This window comes from Ceratotherium simum, chromosome 17 (genome assembly GCF_057802395.1).
Source record: "Ceratotherium simum simum isolate JZ-2026a chromosome 17, ASM5780239v1, whole genome shotgun sequence".
Lineage (NCBI taxonomy): Eukaryota > Metazoa > Chordata > Mammalia > Perissodactyla > Rhinocerotidae > Ceratotherium > Ceratotherium simum.
Window position 1 is genome coordinate 16,134,071 of NC_141916.1, and position 22,066 is coordinate 16,156,136.

The 22,066-nt window shown below is 45.7% G+C and overlaps 1 protein-coding gene across 3 annotated transcripts in view; it reads right to left on the bottom strand.

Moving 5' to 3' along the window:
• SP1 (Sp1 transcription factor) overlaps positions 1-16,180 on the bottom strand; it is a 41,443-nt gene extending 25,263 nt beyond the window's left edge. The window contains exons 1-3 of one of the 3 annotated variants that reach the window (XM_087442313.1): positions 15,407-16,180; positions 8,830-8,984; positions 6,998-8,513 (exon numbers count right to left, since the gene is read on the bottom strand). In XM_087442313.1, coding sequence (XP_087298439.1) covers positions 6,998-8,513; positions 8,830-8,970 — 1,657 coding nt within the window. In that variant the 5' untranslated portion in view covers positions 8,971-8,984; positions 15,407-16,180. Of the gene's footprint in view, positions 1-6,997; positions 8,514-8,829; positions 8,985-9,169; positions 9,495-10,034; positions 10,157-15,406 lie in introns of those variants that run through there. The other 2 variants (XM_004429114.3, XM_087442314.1) reach the window with 2 other exon arrangements.
• Positions 16,181-22,066: the final 5,886 nt, after the last annotated feature.

Below are 22,066 nucleotides of genomic sequence, written 5' to 3' on the forward strand. Positions count from 1 at the left end.
CCCGTGGCTTAGCGGTTAAGTGCGTGCGCTCCGCTGCCGGCGGCCCGGGTTCGGATCCCGGGTGCGCACCGAGGCACCGCTCCTCCAGCCATGCTGAGGCCGCGTCCCACATGCAGCAACTAGAAGGATGTGCAGCTATGACAGACAACTATGTACTGGGGCTTTGGGGGAAAAATAAATAAATAAAATCTTTAAAAAAAAAAAAAAAAAAAATATGATAACGCCAACAGATATTCTTTTAAAACAACACCAAACCAAACAAAGAAATTTGATAATATGGAAAATCTCCAAATACATTTTTCAGGATTAAGGTCTTTTTACCTTCTTCAAGACAAATGGTCTGTATAAAATTAAAATACATTTTTTCCTGAGTGCAAGTAACTGCCAAAGAATTCTAAGCAGGGTACTTTCAGATATACCACCAATAACTATAAGAAATATTATGTATTGTCTATGTGGGACCTGGACAAAATTGGGCCCTATATATGTCTCTCAAAAGGTTTTTTAAACCATACCCACAACAAGTACATCGGGATAAACTGTTTTTTTTTTTTTAAATCAGAAATGAGGGGGGCTGGCCCAGTGGCACAAGCGTTTAAGTGCACGTGCTCTGCTGCGGCGGCCCAGCGTTCACCAGTTTGGATCCTGGGCGCGCACCGACCCACTGCTTGTCAAGCCACGCTGCGACGGCGTCCCATATAAAGTAGAGGAAGATGGGCGTTAGCCCAGGGCCAGTCTTCCTCAGCAAAAAGAGGAGGATTGGCAGATGTTAGCTCAGGGCTGATCTTCCTCACAGGGGAAAAAAAAAAAAAGAAATGAGGGGGTAGGGGAAGGAAGTCACTGAAAGGGAACTTCCAGAATAACACGGAAAATAATAACTGGGGAGCAATAAGGAGATAAAGTTTGCTATAAAAATGTCTCAAGTATATCAGGGAAAAAAATAAGAAACAGGGAAACAGATCACATCTTCCCAATTGTAAAAATAAAGAAAAAAGGGGGGGAGGAGGGTAATACCCTCCACACATCCCCCCACCATATGACACAGCTGACCTTCACGTGCTCAAAGACTGATTATGGAAGTCTTTGGTTTCTCTTCTGCCATCTTGCTCCTCCCTTCCTAGTGTTTTGATCACATCATCGATTTATACTTCATTTAATTACAGATTAAATACATTCAAATTAATTAATCTGGTTACAACAAATTCTGATTCATAAAGTTTATAAAGAAGTTGTTGAGGGGCCGGCCCCGTGGCTTGGTGGTTAAGTGAGCGCGCTCCACTGCTGGCGACCCGGGTTCGGATCCCGGGCTCGCACCGACGCGCTGCTTCTCTGGCCATGCTGAGGCCGCGTCCCACATACAGCAACTAGAAGGATGTGCAGCTATGACACACAACTATCTACTGGGGCTTTGGGGGGAAAAAAATAAATAAAATCTTTAAAAAAAAAAAAAAAAAAAAGAAGTTGTTGATTAACCATGCCTTTTGGGCCAGCCCCGTGGCTTAGCGGTTAAGTGCGTGCGCTCCGCTACTGGCGGCCTGGGGTTCGGATCCCGGGCGCGCACCAACGCACTGCTTCTCCAGCCATGCTGAGGCCGCGTCCCACATACAGCAACTAGAAGGAAGTGCAACTATGACATACAACTATCTACTGGGGCTTTGGGGGAAAAAAAGGAGGATTGGCAATAGATGTTAGCTCAGAGCCAGTCTTCCTCAGCAAAAAGAGGAGGATTAGCATGGATGTTAGCTCAGGGCTGATCTTTCTCAAAAAAAAAAAAACCCATGCCTTGTGCTTCTTTTTTCCTATTATCTGTCTTAGGCTACAAATGCTCGTAACACTTCAAAATAACTAAAGTGGGTAAAAAAACAAACCCATTTTTCTACTTGAGAGAAGACCTAGTAAAAGATAAGAAAGAAGTGTAGTGGTAAGAATATTATCTGCAATCAAAAGATCTCTGTCACTCTGCTTTATTTTGTTCAGTGAACTTTGGCAAGCCATTGAATCTTTCTACACCTTAGGTTCTGTCAAAAAGAGGATATCGGAGGGGATGAGGGTTTTCAGCTCTGCAAGCTTCAGTTAATTACTACTGCCACGGATAGTCTGGTTTAATCGTATTATGTTTGCAAAGAGCTGTAACTTAATTTTAAGCCATCAAAACAGGGTCAATTCAATGAAGAACATACTGAATAATTTGAAAAGATCCATCTCAATAGCATTTAACCTTATGTATTTAGATTATCTGCAGCAAACATTTGTTTTCCTATGAAAACAACTTTTAAAAAATTTTCAGAAACGTATAGATTTTTAACTTAGTTCTCTCATCTCTTAAAGGTCAAGTATTTGTCTTGACCTAGGTGTTTTATATTTTAACTCCTTCAAAGTTGTTAAATTACTGTTTATTTTGTACAGAGACGCAGGGTGAGAAGGAGGATTCATAGTAAATCAGGCACATCCAAACTTGTCAAACAAGTAATACTGCCCAGTTTCCATAAGCCATTCAAAGTTTAAAAAACATTGGAGCAAAAGCACAAATGCAAATTACAGCCCAGATTTGCAACCAACTCTGAAAAAAATCTTTCTATGGAAACTTTTTTCAGGGTCTTTTAAGGGGAACAATTCTTAAAATGTAGCATAGTATTAACAATATAGTCATAGTGTGGGCAAATACATTTTTAAATAAGGCTTCAGTATACCAAGGCTTGTATAACAACGCTAATGTTAGAAAAAAGGACAGTACTATTGCGACATACCTTCTGTGAGAAATATGAAAAACAATATGCTTGTTTTTCAATTAAACAGCAAAGTGAAAAATTTCAACAAATTATTATCTATTAATGTTTACAGACACCTAATAAGTAACTTACAAAACATTACGTAATAAAGCTTTTCTAAGGACGTCCATCTTACATCTTAAAACACTTTCAAGGAGAGAAAATAAAGCAATTAGAAGCAAGGAATGAGCAGAACTAAATTATTAGTGGCAACATTTACAAGCTACTTTACAAAGTGGAACAATTAAAAGGAAAGGCGATATGAGAACAGAAGAGATACTAAACTTTTCTGAAACATTAGGCACCCTTGTGCTCCTGTTATTTAATTAGGAACTAAAATGGCCACATTACACAATACAACGTGATTTAACAATGACGTCATTTACAGAAAGCCACTGGAATGAATAAATAGGAGCAACTGAAAAGGTCTGAAGACCGTCTTCTCAGTCTTTTCAAATCAATCAAGGGACCAAGGTTTTAAAGGAGACCTTGTCTACTTAAACTAAAATCATTTAGAAGCCACTAACATCATCCTAAGAAACAAGTATAATATTAGATAAAGAAGGCAAATGATGCAGAAACATTTGACATTATATTTGATAAAGTATATTATTTTAAAATAGAAAATTCTCTTCTATGACCTTTTGCACTAGAATAATTTTGAATATATTTAAATCATCTAAACCTACATATCATTAACGTTCAAATACACTAGTCTAAAACACAGCTTTTTAACAAATTAGGTCTCAGCAATCTGACCCCAAGTTTAGTGACACTGCTGGCAAACCAACTCTAGTATCACATTCAACTTAACTTTTAAGAGAAGACATTTTCCTGACCCCGATAAAACCAAGCAGATGTGAAATTTTTATTTTTAGTGCCTGAAATTTGCCTCTTGAGTGAATTATAGCCATCAAGGAAATATGTTCTATTCTCCTGCCAAAGCCCAGCCCTACACTCTTTATTAGGCAGAACTCCCACGAAGTCATCCAAACTCAGTCTTTCAAAGCCGCCTCCCCCTCAACCTGGGGCAAGAGTTTTCAGGACTTAGCAGTGGCTGAGAAAAAAACTGAAGCTTTAAACCGAAAAAAAACAAGATCTATGAGAGTGTGACTACAAAATGAGAGGAAAGGGTGCTGATAAAGGGAAAAGGGTAATAAAAAAAAGAAAAAGCTGCAGATAACTTTAAAAAAACAAAACAAAACTAAGAGCCCATTGATCATTTCACTGTCTGGAAACTAAATTCAGTTTACTGGGTGGTCCCTTCCTCATACCACCCACAGGGGCAGAGCCATGAAAAACAGGAATACAGAGATGGCTGGTTTATTTTGGTTCTGTTTGTGCCTTTGTCTGTGTATTCAACAAAGGAGTAAACAAGAGTGAAAGTCAACAGGAGAGCTTAGAAGATTTTTAAAAGATGATTTTTAAAAATAATAAATGTAAACAGACTAAGTGAACACCATGGAAGCTGCAGTCTTCACAACCATGTCTTACTTTGTGGAGTGCTATCTACCTCCTACCTATCTACATCGTACAACACGATTTCACATCCAACGCTCTTTCTACTACATCATACTGTTAAGAGTTTAAGTTTTTCCAGTAAAATAACTATATACCAGAAAAGGGGGTAAAATGAGACACTCTGTAGCAGCCAGGCAACAGCTGAACAGCACTAAGCTTCCAGGAAATGATTTTATTATCTTTCATTAAGGATAAAGTCAGATCAACTGAAGGGGAAAAAAGCGTTGCACAAGTATGACTAACCAGAAAGGAGGAAACTTGTATCTTCAGAAACCACTATTAAAGAAGCAAACAATCTCAACTCGCACAAAATGGCCTTTCAGTGCCTCATTCCCATTAGTAAATGTCAAGCTACCTTTCAGAAAGGCATGCATTTTCTTGAGCTCAGAGAATAACAGCTAGGTAGCCTATCCTATGACATGAAATGGCAGACCTCCTCAGAGCATGATTTAGCAATGGGAGTGCCTCATAACTGTTCTCTACACCTAAGTTATAAACCCTTCTAGAAATTGCAAGGATCCAAATGATTATTAACTGGAACAATCCCATAGCTTTGCTTTCCTTTGAAGAAGAGCAAAACTGCTGGATACAACAACCTAAAAGCAAAGAGAACACACCTTGCTAGTGTAGATTACCCGAAAAGTGTCTGCATTTCCAGGCTGTTTTTTGTGTGTGTGTGTGAGGAAGATCAGCCCTGAGCTAACATCCACGCTAATCCTCCTCTTTTTGCTGAGGAAGACTGGCTCTGAGCTAACATCTATTGCCAATCCTCCTCCTTTTTTTTTTTCCCCAAAGCCCCAGTAGATAGCTGTATGTCATAGTTGCACATTCTTCTAGTTGCTGTATGTGGGACACGGCCTCAACACGGCCTCAGGACGGCAGGAGAAGCGGTGCATTGGTGCGCGCCCGGGATCCGAACCCGGGCCGCCAGTAGCGGAGCGCACGCACTTAACCGCTAAGCCACAGGGCCGGCCCTTCCAAGCTGCTGAGTTCAGTTTTTATTAAACTTTTCCCATTTCTACTCCCATAATTTTTAGCCTAAAAACACTTGCCAGCTTTAGAGCATTAAATTTTGAAGAAGCAAAGCTATCTTTTCTAAAATATTTTTAACAATCTAACGGATTTCTCAGGTCCCAAGTGAAAATGCACAGGTAATGCCCTAGACCAGGAGAACTAACCACAAGCCCCAGCTCTGGCTGTAGTCTCCTCACTTGGTGCTTCTCAGTATCTCAATGTCCTCATCTAGAAAACAAGGCAGTTGTACTAGATGATTTCTTAGGTCCCTTCCAGCTCTAATTTTCTATTCCAAGATCTCCAATTCACTAAGAAAATTACTATCTTATAAAAGCTCAAAGTGTAGTCACTTTACACATAAGAATGTAAGAAAGTTAGGGAACTTGAGCAGACTCCTCCCACCACCATTTTCCAAAACTGCAGGAGGCAGAAAATATGGTTGCCTATTTGTTATCCTCACTTACATAAGAACCAGTCTAAATGGAATGAGACCTCTATAAAAAAGTCAACAATTCATAAACCCACATATACTCCAATAGAACTAGAAGTTCAGTAGTATTAAACTATTTCTCATCATAATTTTTATATACCATGCCAGAATATAAAAATGTGTACCCTTTTATTGTGCTTTATTAAAGATTAGCTTCATCATGATGGAATTGAAAATGATAAATTCTAAATAGACTTTTACTTTCTTAAATGGATATGTTTTACATTTCAAACAACCAATAGTGAAACAGTTCAAAATGAATGATTAAATATTGTGGTCAACTGATTCAACATACATTTCAATATATACCTCTTCCCTGACCACTCTTTCTCCCTTCAATGCTCTCCTTATTCCTAACTCCTCTCAACTCCACCTCCCCACTCCATTCCAGGCCCCTCTCCCTTTCTCTCTCCTTCCATACACTAACTTTTAAAGCAGTCTAGGAAGTGGTTCTCTTATCTAGGAAGTATCAGAATCACCTAAGAAGCTGATTAAAAATATACATTAGTGTAAAAGATGTACGGATTCTACTTATAAGGTAATTAGGAGTTAAAAAAATTAAACCTTGATTAGCTTGCTCAGAGAGTAGGATATTCTGGTTAACTAAAGATTAACCAGGGAACGAACTTTGTTGAAAAATCCTTCTGGAATCCATTATATCACTTTTCCCTCACTTAGGAGTTACAGTTCACAAGAAATACCTGACGACTTAATAATTGTCCTACAAACAGGTCAAGTTTATAATCAATTCTTATCCTTTGCAGGGGTGGGCCCGTAGGCCAAATAAAGCCCTCAAGCTAAGAACGGTTTTACATTTTTAAATGTTTGTGAAAAACAACCAAAAAAGATTATGTGACTGAGACTATATGTGGCCCACAAGGCCTAAAATGTTTACTGTCTGGCCCTTTACAGAAAAAGTTTGCCAACCCTTGTTCTGTCGCACCAAAGGCACTGGAAGCAGAGACCCCAGGGACACTCCCCAGATGTGCTCCTTTCTCATCAGATTAACTGAAAAATAAGTTTCCGTTAAACGGTTCCAAATGACTTAAATAGAATCATTGCTATTACTCTAATTGACTTGCCTAAATGACTAGCCCTCAACAAAGCGTTATCCCCAAGACTCTAGTCCCTTCTTTAGACTCAATAGTTTCAGTTAAGATGCTAGTTAGCTCTGGAAATAAATGTACAAGATTGGAAGCCTTACCTGGGGCATTTGCTATAGCCAACGGCAGGCTTGGGAGCTGGTGCACCTGGATTCCTGAAGCACCCAACGCACTGAGGTTAATGGTCTGGAGGCCAGGCATGGAGGAGAGCTGAGCAGCATTCACAGTGACTGTGCCGGCAGGAATGGAGGCAGCTGAGGCAATGGGTGTAAGCGTGGTATTGCTGCTGCTGGTCTGCCCCAAGGAAACACCCTGCATTGGGGCCAAGGTGATTGTCTGGGCCTGTGGGTTCTGGACTTGGAGGTTCTGCAGCTGAAGAGTCTGCCAACTAACCTGTCCATTGGGCCCCACTGTTGGTGTCCGGATGATGATGGGGCCAGAGTTTGGAACAGCCTGAAGCTGGAGGTTCTGGAGGGTTTCCTGGGAGATAGCTTGAGTTGTAAAGGTCTGCCCTGACAATGGTGCTGCTTGGAGGGCCTGGAGGGCCTGTCCCCCTTGAACTAGCTGAGGCTGGATAAGAATTTGTTGTTGTTGCTGTGTCTGCTGGTTTTGCTCTCCCTCTTTTTGCTGACTTGCTTGCAGTGAGCCTCCAGATGTCTGGTTCTGCTGGATGCTCAGAGCATCAGACCCCTGTAGCCCACTGACTCTCTGGGGTGTCTGACCTTGAGAGTTGGTCCCTGCTGATCCGCTGGTGGTAAAGTTCATAATTCCCATGTTGCTGGTGGTAGTAGTTGTTGAATAGCTATTGGCATTGGTGAAAAAGGAGCTGGAACTGGCTTGTGATGATACCAAACTGGCAGAACTGATGGCAGTCCCTGAGGTGACAGGCTGTGAGCCGCTCTCCTGGGACCCAGAGCTGCTGATCGTGACTGCCTGAGAGCTAGGAGTCAAAGTAGCTGCAGAAACGCTATTGACAGGTAGCAAAGTGATATTCCCATTCAGGGCCACTGGTACATTGGTCACATACTGAGTCTGTCCTGAGAGTACATTATTAGCCAGGCCTTGGAGGGGAACAGCCTGCTGGAGTAGATTTGGCATAGCAGCAATGATATTGCCTCCACTTCCTCGATTTGTGATGATCTGTTGGTTTGCACCTGGTATGATCTGTATTTGACCAGAACCATCCTGCTGCACTTGGGCCCCAGTGGCAGCAAACTGCAGCTGTTGCCCATCTACGGTCTGGAACTGTGGGATTACTTGATACTGAATATTAGGCATCACTCCAGGTAGTCCTGTCAGGACTTGCTGGTTCTGTAAGTTGGAAGTGGCAGCCACAACATACTGCCCACCAGAGACGGTGCGATTCTTGGAAGACTCGCTGCCATTGCTGCCATTGGTACTGCTGCCACCCTGTTCCTTTGAGGTAGGGGTAGCCCCAGAGGAGGAAGAGATGATCTGCCAGCCATTGGCACCCTGTGAAAGTTGTGTGGCTGTGAGGTCAAGCTCACCTGTGCCCCCTGACTGGTTTGGGCCCTGGGAGTTGTTACTGTTTTCATTGGGTGACTCAATTCTGCTGCAAGTTGCTGCCAGCAGAGCCAAAGGGGATGGCTGGGATTCCTGGCCAGAAAATACAGAAGAAAGTAGTTAGTTTAGTGACACCCAGCTGCCAGCCCAGAGGGCAGTATACAACAAATAAGCAGCAACACAGTGCAAACAAAGAGCAAAAAAACACAACCAAAACCTGACCTATCTATATCGCTAAAATTCTCATCTTTGGGGATCTCCAAGTCACTTGCCTTTCTGGGCTTACTTCCCTATCTATAAAATGGTTCAGCCTCTTCCTAAAAATTTTTCTGTGAAAAGGAAGACAACCATCTAAGAATACCTACATCCTCTCAACACCTTCCCCAACTGTATCCTGATCATCACTTACCTGCCCTCCTCCTCCTCCACTGCTGCTGCTGCCTGTGCTGCTGCTTCGAGCCTGAGAAAAGGCACCACCACCATTACCATTGCCCCCATTATTGCCACCAACGCCTTTTTCAATCTTCACCACGGCTGTCATTTCATCCATGGAGTGATCTTGGTCTACGAGGAATTAAAAGACAAACAACTTAAAGTTGGGGGAAGGAAAAGGGTAAAGCGAGGAAGGGTAAAGGAGACTATGATGAAACAGAAATGACTAACAGGAAGGTGAAAGGCGCCAGTGTAAAAAAAAAAAAAAAAAAAAAAATGGATTGGGGGAGAAAGGACAGTTATAAGACGTGTAAGACCTGAACTAGGCTTGGTGCTGCCAAAACTGGGCCTCAATTCTCCCTTGCACAAAACTAAACTCAGAAAACACTGAAAAAGTACTTCCCGTATAAGAAATGTGAGGGGCGGTGGGCATGTTGAAAGAGTTCCAAAATAAGAAAAAGTATTCTGGGGAAAAAAAGGAGAAGGATAGGTAAAGCAAAAAACATGTGGGTGGATGGAAAGCTTGCTAAAATTAGGGTCAAAGATGGAGAAAGAGGAAAATTCAAGTGTAAAAAGGAACAAGAGGAGAGAAGGGGAAAAGGGGAAAGAAGAGCTAAGTGTGAGTGGGGGAACATTTGTGAACACTGGTGAACGGCTAAAGGAGTCCAGGGGTTAGAAATCAGGAGGTTTCGGGGCGGATGGAGGAGGGCGGACCCTAGAGGGAAAGGGCGGTTTCGGGGTGAGGGGCGTGGAAAGGGCGGGACGGGGGGGGGGGAGGGGAAACCTACCGGGCGGGGGGGAGGGCCTTGGGGCAGGCAGCGACGAGAGGGCGGACCAGGGAGGCGGTTGGCCCGGGCGGGGCCTGCACTGCTCGGGCCGCCCCCGCGGCCCCGCCCCCGCGGCTCCAGCCCCCGGGGTAAGGCCCGTCCCCCGTGGCCGGGGCGGGCAGGGGGCGGGCGAGGCCACGCTGCCCCCTCCCCCGGGGCGGGCGGCCCATCCCCCTCCTCCTCGGAGGCCCCGCCACTGCCCTTCTCCCTCCCTTCCCTCCGCCCCGGGCGGGACCAAGGCCGCCGCCGCCGCCTCCCGCCCGCCCCCCCTCACGGCGGGGACCGCCCGGTCGGCCCTCGCGCGCGCCCCCTCACTCCCCTCCCACCCCTAAGCTTGGAGTGGACTCATCCTTACCGCTCATGGTGGCAGCTGAGGGACGAGCTCAAGGGGGTCCTGTCCGGGGGGGTTGGGGGGGGCCGGGAAAAACGCGGACGCTGACGAGGCAAGCGAACCCGGACCGGACAGGGAGGGGGGGGGTAAGGAGGAGGGAGCAGCGCGCCACAAGCCCGGCCTATGCCCCGCCCCACCACTGCTGCCCCGCCCAATGAGGGAGGGAGAAAGGAGGGACTTGCAGAAGAAAGGCGGGCAGATTACCCAATGGCAAGACTCGCTTGCTCTCTAAGGCGTGTAAGACAAAGTTGCGTGTCTGGTGTCCGCCCAAAAAGGCCGCCCTCTCAGTGTTAAAGGCCAATGAAAGACGAAGGAAGTGGGGATGGGCGGAAGCTACAGATGATAGGCTTGGAAAGAAACCAGTCAACAGGCAGGCGGGCTGCCTGAGACGTAGGGATAGGAAGAGCTTTGATTGGAATGACAGAACAACGACCAACCAGAACCCTGGACATGCCTGGGCAAAGTTCTGGTGGGATGAGAGGTAAGAAGTAGGCAGCAACGGGATAGGAAGCTGATCGAAACCAATCAGAAATCAGGCGGGCAGCCAGGGAAGTTATGATTGGATTAACACTGAAAAGAGACAAGCTAGGACGCAAATTGACGTAAAGCAAAGGCCAATTAAACGCGGAATGAACTCTGAGGGCGGGAACGTGGAGTGGGCAGAGGAGAATTGGCGTCTCCCTCAGTCACTCAGTCCAATGAGGCGGCGAAAGAAGCCAGGCACCGCCTCCAACTTGGCCAATGGGCGTTACTAGAGCCGCCGGTCGTGGGGGAGGGAACAGGGCTGTGCCAGGAGGAGTCCGTCGCCATATTGGACCTTCTCAAGGGACGTCTTTACAGGGATTAGGTGGTGCGCGTCTGCGGAGCCTTGCAGCTCCACAACTGTCAGGGCCACGAGACTCGGCGTGCGCTTATGCCTTGTCACCCATGCTCGTTTGAGTCTTCATTTAACCGCCCTTAAAAGTCCTCTCGGGCCTCACCCCTCCCCGGGGTGGGCGGACAGGCAGGCAGATCCTCTGAGTGTGGGTGTAAGCCCTGTGGGTGCAGACGGCACGAGATCTGGCGACGGCGCGCACACAGGCAGTGAACACCGAGCTGACAAATTTGCAAGGTCTTTGGGAGACTCCGGCAAGCGCCATTTTATTAAATTCCCCCAGAGGTGCTGACCACTTCACTTAGGGCGGGTGGACTTTTCAAGAGCTTGTCTCTGAGGCTAAAGTGCATTGGAGAATCACCCAGAGTCAAGGTCCCATAAGCCACTTACTTTTTCCCCCTTAATTGTAAACACTTTTCTAAGCATAAAACAAGATAGAGAGGATTCCTGCTTTTTGCAGCTACAAAGGTTGAAGGAGTTTTTCCCCGAAGCACCTGAATTTCTGGCCTCCCATTCTGCCTCTCCTTTATCCTAGTTTTGGTGGAGGCAGCCTGGGTGGCTTGGCAATGACATAAGGAGGTCATTCTCTGTAGTACTTGTATCTTAGATGTTGTCACTTCATTTTCTACAATTTCAGCACTTCGTGATATGTTGTGAGGTTTTTAAGTCTGGATTCCCCTAAAACTGAGGCCTCTGCTGCTTTGGACAGGGCCTGAATAAGGTGAAATGACTGTTGAATGCCTACTGTGTTAGGTGCCTAAGTCAGTTAGGCGTTTTGCATTCCTTATGTCACCCTCATAAGGAAGATATTAGTAAATACTAGAACTATTATGTATTTTATAAGTGAAGAAATTTAGGCTGGGAAGTAACTTGCCCAAGGTCACAAAGCTAATGAGTTGTAGTGCCAAATTCCAACCCAGAATAGTCCCATAAAAAGTCTTCTATAAATTCTTAAGTGAATATAGCAATGCCCTGTATAACCATTTATAAAAATGGACTTAATTTAAAAAGTTTTTTTTAATTGTTTATAAAAAATGCTTTTTTATTGTTACCTTCTAGCTCCTGAAAAAAAAATACTTCCAGGACAGCTCAGATGGCATCATCCTCTTGTATAGTTTTATTATAAAACATCACATTACATTCTAATTAATAGCAGCTCTCCCTAGATCAAAGTTTCTCAAAATATAATGTCAGGGAGTCTCTATCTGAATCCTCTGGGCTGCTTTTTTTTTTTTCTTTTTTTATGAGGAGATCAGCCCTGTGCTAACATCTGCCAATTCTCCTCTATTTTTGCTGAGGAAGACTGGCCCTGGGCTAACATCTGTGCTCATCTTCCTCTACTCTACATGGGACGCCGCCACAGCATGGCTTGCCAAGCAGTACGTTGGTGTGCGCCCAGGATCCAAACCAGCGAACCCCGGGCCGCCACAGTGAAGCGCGTGCACGTAACCGCTTGTGCCACCCGGCTGGCCCCGTGGGCTGCCTTTTTAAAAAGGTGGATTCCTAGGGCCGGCCCCGTGGCTTAGTGGTTAAGTGCACGCGCTCTGCTGCTGGCAGCCCGGGGTTCGGATCCCGCACGCGCACCGCTTCTCCGGCCATGCTGGGGCCGCGTCCCACATACAGCAACTGGAAGGATGTGCAGCTATGACATACAACTATCTACTGGGGCTTGGGGGGAAAAAAGAAATAAATAAAATCTTTACAAAAAAAAAAAAGATGGATTCCTAGACCCCCCTCTTGGACCTAATAAATCAGATTTTCTGGGGTGGGACTTGAGAATGTGCATTTTTTAAGCAGCTCTTTCAAGTGATTGCCTAAATTGGAGTTTAAGAAACACTAAAGGAAGAGACTAGAGAGAAGAAACTTCCAGAATGGAAGGAACTTCCTGGAGGGAATGAACTGCATTACTCATCTTTGTAAACCAAGCTCTAGAGATTCTAACAGCTGGTTAGTGTATTCAGCAAAAGACCACATCTAAACTTGAGGGGGAGGTGGTGGGACGCAGGACGACTAACATTGTGGAGCAGTCCTCTGAACGTTTCACATATGTTTTCTAACTTAATCCCTTCACCCAATCTAAGAAACTGTAATCCTCTTTTACAGATGAGAAAACTGAGGCTCAGATCCTTCAGTTAAATTATGACTTCTGTTTAGTTTCCAAAGCTTGTGGATTTTCCATGGTTCTAAGCTAGTCCATGCCTGAAATGGGAACTAGGATTTGATTTTATCCCAGGCACTGAGAACAAGGCTTAGATTTAGACTGAGAAATTCAAGAGCCATCATCCTAGAGGGGAAGAGGGGAGGAAGGCAGGCAAAAGGGGTAATTAGGCCCATGTGTATGGTGATGGATTATAATTAGTTTTTGGGTGGTGAACATGATGTAATCTACACAGAAATCAAAATATAATGACATACACCTGAAATTTAAAATAAACTAAAATAGGGGCTGTTCTGGTGGTGTAGTGGTTAAGTTCGTACACTCTGCTCCTGCAGCTCGGGTTCGTGGGTTTGGATCCTGGGCGCGGACCTACACACCACTCAAGCCATGCTGTGGCAGCGTCCCACATACAAAATAGAAGGAAGACTGGCACAGATATTAGTTTCAGGGCCAGTCTTCCTCACCAAAAAATAAAATAATTTTAAAAAATAAATATAATAAAAAAAAATTCTGTCTTAAGTTAAAAAAAAAAAAGAGCCATCACCCTTTTCACAATACTCTCTCTTTGCTTCTCCAGAACAAGACAGACTTCAGAACCTGGCCAGTAGGGATGTCCTCAACATGTGCTCGCTTATTGACAGTCCCTGAAAGCAAATGGACATGATCCATCTTTTCCAATTACTCTGTGAAAACCTGAATGAATTTTCTTTAGACTAAACACAAAAAAACAAAAATGAAGAAACTTATTTCAAGGCTTTTCAAACCCCTCACATGCCAGTGTCCGTCTATACTCGTGAAATCATTTAAATAACTCCTAATGACTGTGTTTAAAAAGCAAAGTGGATCATTTGAGAGTTGTTTCACTTCAAAACCACTCATAAGAACACGAATTATGCCTGGCTGTAACATAGTAAGCCTCACATGTACTAAGTGGTACCGTTCAACATGGCAGTCAAGGCTCTTATTGGTCTGCCCTGCACTTATTCAGGCTCATCTTCCATTTCTGTCCACTGCACTCCTTTACCCTTCACTTCATTCTTGTTGACATTTTCCCCAAAAGCATGCTTTCTTGGGTCTCCCAAGTCCAGAACCACAGTTCACCCATCTTGTCCTCCTTCTGGTCTACCAAACTCTTAAACTCTTATCTTTGATAAGAACGACTTCTTTTTTTTTTTTTTTCCCCCCAAAGCCCCAGTAGATAGTTGTATGTCATAGCTGCACATCCTTCTAGTTGCTGTATGTGGGACACGGCCTCAGCATGGCCAGAGAAGCAGTGTGTTGGTGCACACCCGGGATCCGAACCCAGGCCGCCGGCACCGGAGTGCGTGCACTTAACTGCTAAGCCACGGAGCCAGCCCAAGAACGACTTCTATGAAGTCTTTCCTACCTTTCCCCATGTATTGAATACTCTGTCCACTAGGCTGTTTTTACATACCTCTATTAGAGCTATCTAAATATCCAATCTCCTCCAACTAGACAAGCAATCTGAGGGCCCGATAATGCCTTGTCACTTTGTATCCTCAGGGCCTAACATATACTTGACACCCAGTAAACACTTGTTAAGTGGAACAGAAGCCTAGTCCTGAACATCCTAACTAGTTCTCCAGATATTACAATGCTAAGGATTCTCAGCCTTCAGGTAGTTGTCTTTTACAAGTTAAAACATTCTTCCTGATTCTGAAGCCACTCTAGTTGTCATCAATTTCCCATTTAGCAATCTGGTAAATGGGAACATTTTATAAATTAAAATACACAGATGATTCAAAACCCTCCTTTTACACCATCATTGTAAAGTTCCCTCTCGGTAAGCTTTCAACTACAGCTGTGAAGTACAAAGCAGACTGCCTAAGACTTCTTTTACCTGTCCTGCCTACTCTAGGATAAAGGAGCTTAGAAAAGAAAGAGTCCCTGACAAGATAAAGTCTCTACAGTCTTCCAAACCTTTACATTCTAGCTCTCTAAACAAGAAAACAAGCCTAGATTTTCACATCATACCCTCTAAGGTCATCTGCAGTGCAATGGTGACTGCAGAAGCTGGATGGATCATCACATACATCCCTCAGTCCTTTTAGGGCCCCAGAAAGGCAAGAAACTAAGAAAAGAACTGTATAACAAGTCAAGTTTCTTTCTGTTTGGGAAGCCCAGAACCTGTTGATGAGAGATCCAGGACTAGCTGCAGATATTCTTTATTATTATTATCATCATCATCATCATCATCATTTAAAATGACTCATTCTATACCTTTGCTACATCTTTGTTTCCTTATCTGAGAAGCATTGTGGCTCATCCGTGCCTAGACTGTACCTTGTACTAGGAAGGCCTTCGTTCAGTCCGGCAACCAGTCAGTGGCTCTGGTGGTCTTGAAGGCCCTGGAGGAGGAAGAAAGCCTGGGGGAAAAAACTGAGAGTTTTTGTCTGAGAGTTGGGAGGCATGCTAAAGAACACAATTTAGTTATTGTTGGAGCTGAACTCTGGCCCAACCTTCTCGAATATTCTCTTTTTTGAAGAGGGCTGCAAGAAGACAGCCCCGCCTGTAAACCCAGCTGATGGTCTCGGAAGCTTGAAGACCCTTGGGCAAATAAAAGCAGAGGTGGTTTGAGGCGTGGTGGGGAAGAGGAAGAGAAATTGCTGAGGAGTTCCACAATCCATCTACATTCTTGAGAGCTAGAAAAGGCAGGCTCCGGCACCCAGGAGGCTAGGAGAGGAACCTAGACCCCAAACTGAGCAAACAGAGAGTTTTTCTGAACATTTAAATCTGATCCCTGGGGACTCCAGCTTGAAATAAACACATAATCAAAACATTTCCCTCCCCTCGAATATCCAAACCCCTCAGGCTCATCAGAGATCCTAAGCTCACCAGACCTGGGAGGACGCCAGTACTCAACGTCAATTTACCCTCACCAGTCACTCCCACCTCCACCCAGACCTCTGCACCCCAAGCGTGACTGGGGTCCTGCCTGGCAGTTCAGCATTAAAAAAAAAAAGTTCCTCTTGTAACCCAAAATGAAGCAGTTTCTCTTTCTCCTTCCTCTCCTGGGACAAGTAGCCCTGAGTCCTCTCCAGAGTCCAGAGCTGAGGAGAGAGTTTCACCACCCTCAGCTTCCCATTCCCAGAAGGGAGAATGGCCCCAACAGGCTCAACCGGTCTGGGAAAACGACCTGCCCTCCCCGGGCATCCACAGCAGAAGCTGGAGGAAGGGAGGGCAGGGAAGGGAGGGGGGGCCGGCCAGGGGCTGTCCCGGGTTCCCCCTCCCACGGAACTGGGGCCACGCTGGGGGCGGGCGGAGGGCCGGGCTGGGGGAGGAGGGAGCTGGATTCATAAACAAACCCGCCTGGGCCACGAGGTGCCCAGAGGAATGGGGTGGGGTTTGTGGGCCTCTCCGGCCCAGCCTGAGCTGGGCGACTGCTGTGGGCTGGGCCGGGGCCTCTCCACCCCCAGTTTCCGGCTAGGGGTGGGCCACCTGGCTCTCCCCGACCGCAAACCCCTCCTTCCTGCTTTGCTCTCCCTCCCGCCAGCCCGAGCAGCCCGCTGAGGTTCGTAGAAGTCTGGCACCTGACTTCTCATCTCTCCTTCCGGAAGTTTTCACTGTCCCCAGGGCGAGTGGGTGGTTCAGTGGCGGAAAGGCCCTGGAACACATGTTAATTCCTTCTTGGGGTGGCCAGGGAGATGTGGAAAGGGGAAGGTGGGAGAGGACAGGAGCTTCACAGACTTTTGTCTCCCAGACATTTGTTTTCCCACTGCTGCCCTGACACTGGTGCCCAGCTGAGGGGTAACCTTTACCATGGCCTTCCTTCTCTCTGCTTTCCCCTCCCCCACCCCTGCAGGCGATCAGAGGTGCCTGGACAAAGGTCCCTGGGAGTCTTCCAGGAAGAACTTACCTTCAGTCACTCACAAGACTAGTAACTAACACCTGTAAATATTATAGTATCCCCTTCTCACTGATTTAAGAAATAAATTCAGAACTTGAGAAGGGTGCCCAACCAAGGTCTCAAGGCAGAGTTAGGTCTCTGTGATGCCAATTCTACTCCTCCAGCATTTCCCAAAGTGTGATGTGTTAACCGCTGGTGAAATTTGAACATTTCTGTATGTGTTCTTTTAATGAATTTTAGAAAGAAATTGAACTACATATCAAACCTATCATTTCACAGATGTTATTGTTAAGATGAAGAAAAACTTAATGGTATACTATGGAACAGGGGAACCTGATCATGGTAAAAATTACGAAGGTGGAGTGTGAATGATTGAAGTCTGGGCAAAAACACTATGCCATCCTGGTTTCACCATCTTGCATGTAGCTGTTTCTAAGGAAGGAAGAGGGAGAAGGCGAATTCTTCAGTGAGGGGGCTAGTCTGGATGATCTACAAGGTTCCTTCCAGCACTGACAGTCTAAAGTTTAAGAGCAGTCAAAGAGTATTTTAAGGCAGAAACTGGAAGCTAGGGCCGGCCCCGTGGCTTAGCGGTTAAGTGCGTGCTCTCCGCTGCCGGCGGCCCGGGTTCGGATCCCGGGTGCGCACCGAGGCACCACTCCTCCAGCCATGCTGAGGCCGCATCCCACATACAGCAACTAGAAGGATGTGCAGCTATGACAGACAACTATGTACTGGGGCTTTGGGGGAAAAATAAATAAATAAAATCTTTAAAAAAAAAAAAAAAAAAAAGAAACTGGAAGCTAGAGGACAAGAAAAACTGAGCCAGTAGAGTCATGAATTTTCTCTGAGCCACATCACCACCAGGCCCACCACTGAAGGGCCCAGAGCTGAAGAGGAAGTCTCCCTGCTCCCCACGAGGGAAGAGTGCAGGGCAGAGTGAACAGGTCTTGGAATGCTTCCACCCCCAATCCTGAGGAATTTTGCCCAGCCTTCTCAGTCCTGCAAGGTGCACACAGCAGGGCTGAAGGGAGGCACAGCTGCCTGTGTGGTATGTCTGTCCCAAGACCCTCTGCTCAGTCCTCCCCAAGGGCTGAGCCAGTCCAAGCTGCCAACATAGGCTGATGCCTCTGAGTGCCTCCTCCCTGACCTCAACCCACTCTGTGCCGGTGCAGGTCAGCAGCCACAGAGGTTGGGCCCAGTCAGAGCTCAGCCTCCAGGTCCATAGGCTGCCTAGGTCCCCTCAGGCTTAGCCTCCTCCAGCAGCCTCAAAAACACTGACTCAGACCCCCAGACATGCGCATGATGTGGCCCTGATGTGATGCAATACGAAGACTCTGCATCACCTACCAAATATTCTTTCCAAAAAGAGTGAACCTGAGTCTAAGGAAGTCTTGAGATCTAATCCCAGTTTGTAGAAAGTATGGGGGCTGGAGGAATAAGGTAGGTGAAAACACAAACAAATCAGAAAAATCCAAAAGTTAGGACATTCTATAGGGCAACAACTTGACTGTTTCTTCAAGTCAGTGGCATGGAATGGAGGAAGGAGGGCTGTTCGTGCTTAAAAGAGACTTAAGAGGCAAAACAGTCACATGCAACATGATCCTAGTTTGAACAAACCAACTGTAAAAAGTCATTTTGAGGCAGTTGGGAAAATTTGAATATGGACTGGGTATTAGATGGTATTAAGGAATGACTGTTAATTTGGGGGGCATGATAATAGTTTTGGGATGATATAAGAGCATGTTTTTATAGCAATGCACATTGAGATATTTAAGGGTTTAGTGTCATAATGTCTGTAAGTTATCTTAAAATACTTCAAAAAAAAGAATAACTGACCTAAATATGGCAAATATTAATAATTGTTAAGTCCAGGTGATAGTTATATCAGATTCATTTTCTTCTCTATTCTAATTTAAATGATTTTTTAGTAATATAAATTGTTACAAAAATTTTAATTAAGTAATCATAATAATTAAAATGCCCACTGGCTCCTTTCTCCTTTCACATCCCCAGTCTCAGGCCCATGGCCTCCTTTTGTTTCTGCTGGAGTTCACACCTTCTTGGCTGCTCTCTGCTCTTTTCCCCTTACCACATCAGCCTATGGCATAGTGCCAAAGACATGCCACCTCTTGCCATACATCTCAAGGTTCGGTGGTTTAGAGGAAGAAAGTAGAAATCTAAGGCTTCCCCTACGTTTCTGAGTGGTGGTAGTAGAATTTGGGGGAGACGCTGAAGCCACGCATGTCTCACCTGTCAGCATCTATCACACTGTGTGGCTAACCCAGAGAAGGAAAAGACTGGGAAGAATTGAGCAATCTCCCCTGGGGCAGGCTCGTGACCAAGGCTGAGGAGGGAGGCAGTAGGCTGGACAACTTCCTGCCCCCCAACCTGTGATTATTTATCCCCCACCATTCCCTGCTCCCCCTACCCCAGGCCAGACCAAAGCCAGTCTCTCTGCTGTGCTCTTTAGATCAGCGTTGAACATGCTCTGGGCAAGACAGGACACTAGACACTGGGGAAGGTGTAATGAACGCGTCATGGTCCTGCCGCAAGGGACTCGGCTTAGTAGAGGAGGCAGACTCGTACACGGCGAATTATAATAGCCTGTCTTACAAGCAGTGACAGAGAAACATACACAAGTGACCCCTTTTCAAGGGGCCTTGTGCCCAGTTTTCTCCCCAACACACTTCTACTCGCTCTCTCTCAGACTGTCCCCCCCCTCCCAGAAATAATCAGTCATCAAGTCCTATCAATCTTATTCCACAAATGTCTTGCAGATTCGTCCCCTACTCTCTCTCCAAAAATCCTCTCTGCCTTAGTTAGGCATCCCCATCATTGCTTACATGGTGATGTTACTATAGAGAATGGATTCCTTGTCTCCAGGTTGATCCTCTTCAAAATAGGCTCCACTGGCCCCAGGGAGTCTTATCTGATTGAACATAGATCTCATTATCTGGTACAAATCAAATCAAATCTTTCCAGGCCCTACCTTTCACCTAGAGATGTAAGTAGAGCTCCAGCCATGTCCACTCAACTACTTATTGTACACAAAATAGGCCAAATGGTTTCCCTTGTGACATCCCACTGATACACACACAGGTGTGCCCCTCCCCCATAGCAGTTCAAGAACTCGCCTTTCAAGTTTTAGATCAAGCTTCATCTCTGGAATCCTTTCCAGAAATATCCCTCCTCTCTAGAATTGGTCACGTTTCTCCATGTGCCCCCATTTCAACCTCTGCTGTCTTCCACCTTGCAGCCATCAATGTGTGTGTGTGTGTGTGTGTGTGTGTGTGAGAGAGAGGAAGATTAGCCCTGAACATCTGTTGACAATCCTCCTCTTTTTGCTGAGGAAGATTGGCCCTGGGCTAACATCCATGCCCATTTCCTCTATTTTATATGTGGGATGCCTGCCACAGCATGGCTTGATAAGCAGTGCATAGGTCCACTCCTGGGATCCAAACCTGAGAACCCTGGGCCGCTGAAGTGGAGCACACAAACTTAACCACTATGCCACTGGGCCAGCCCCCACAGCCTTCAACTTTCTGTTGCATTTACTTGTCTGTACATTTATAAACAGTGGAGTGAAGTGGAGCCAGAGGTTAAAGTTCACATCCAGGCTTAGCGACTGTGCAACTTGAGGCAAGTTACTTAACCTCTCTGAGCCTTAGTTGCCTCATCTATAAAATGAGGATATCATTACTTACCTGGAATGGTTGTAGAGAAATTAAATGAAAATGTGGGTGTTTTTTTTTAACCTGTTTGTTTTTTGTTTTTACTGCCCTAGTAACACCTGAACATCATCTCTTTGTATAAGATTGAAACAGAAGTTTGGTGAGATATGCACATTCCCCTTCACTAACCTATCCCACGCACACCATTCTCTCTTCTCCCAGGGTAGGGAACCACCGTCGCCATGGAACAGCTTGGTTTGCAGCTTTTCAGTCCCCTCCCTATGCATTTATATCCAACAGTTATTTACTCAATGCCTGCTATGTGCCAGGCACTGTCTGGTGTGGCGATAAACACACAACAGTGAACAAAACAGAAAAAAAAATCTCTGCTCTTTTGAGCTTACTTCCTACATTCCCATATATCTCTTTATTGTTGATATATTTTTTTTGCGTGTGAGGAGTATCAGCCCTGAGCTAACATCTGTCGCCAATCCTCCTCTTTTTGCTGAGGAAGACTGGCCCTGGGCTAACATCTGTGCCCATCTTCCCCCACTTTTATATGGGACCCCGCCACAGCACAGCTTGACAAGTGGTATGTTCATGTGCGCCTGGGATCCGAACCCCTGGCCGCCGTAGCAGAGTGAGTGCACCCAACCCTGCGCCACTGGGTTGGCCCATATTGTTGATATTTTTTATGTAAATAGGTATTTTAAGTATTATTCTATAGCTCACTTTATTTTTTTAATTTTATTTATTTATTTATTTATTATTTTTTGTGTGTGTGAGGAAGATCCGCCCTGAGCTAACATCCAATGCCAATCCTCCCATTTTTTGCTGAGGAAGATTGGCCCTGAGCTAACATCTGTGCCCATCTTCCTCCACTTTATATGGGACGCCGCCACAGCATGGCTTCACAAGCAGTGCGTTGGTGCACACCAGGGATCCAAACCCAGGAACCATGGGCCACTGAAGCAGAGCAGGTGAACTTAACCACTACGCCACCAGGCCAGACCCTTACGTTTTTTTTACAACTTAAAATATGTTAAAGATCTTTTCATAGGGCCGGCCCCGTGGCTTAGCGGTTAAGTGCGCACGCTCCGCTGCTGGCGGCCTGGGTTCGGATCCCGGGTGCGCACTGACGCACCGCTTCTCCGGCTGTGCTGAGGCCGCGTTCCACATACAGCAACTAGAAGGATGTGCAGCTATGACATACAACTATCTACTGGGGCTTTGGGGGAAAAAATAAATAAATAAAAAAACACTTCAAAAAAGAACCAAAGTTATGGGCCGGCCCTGTTGCTTAGCGGTTAAGTGCGCGCACTCCGCTGCTGGCAACCTGGGTTCGGATCCCGGGCGTGCACCGACGCACTGCTTCTCCCGCCATGCTGAGGCTGTGTCCCACATACAGCAACTAGAAGGATGTTC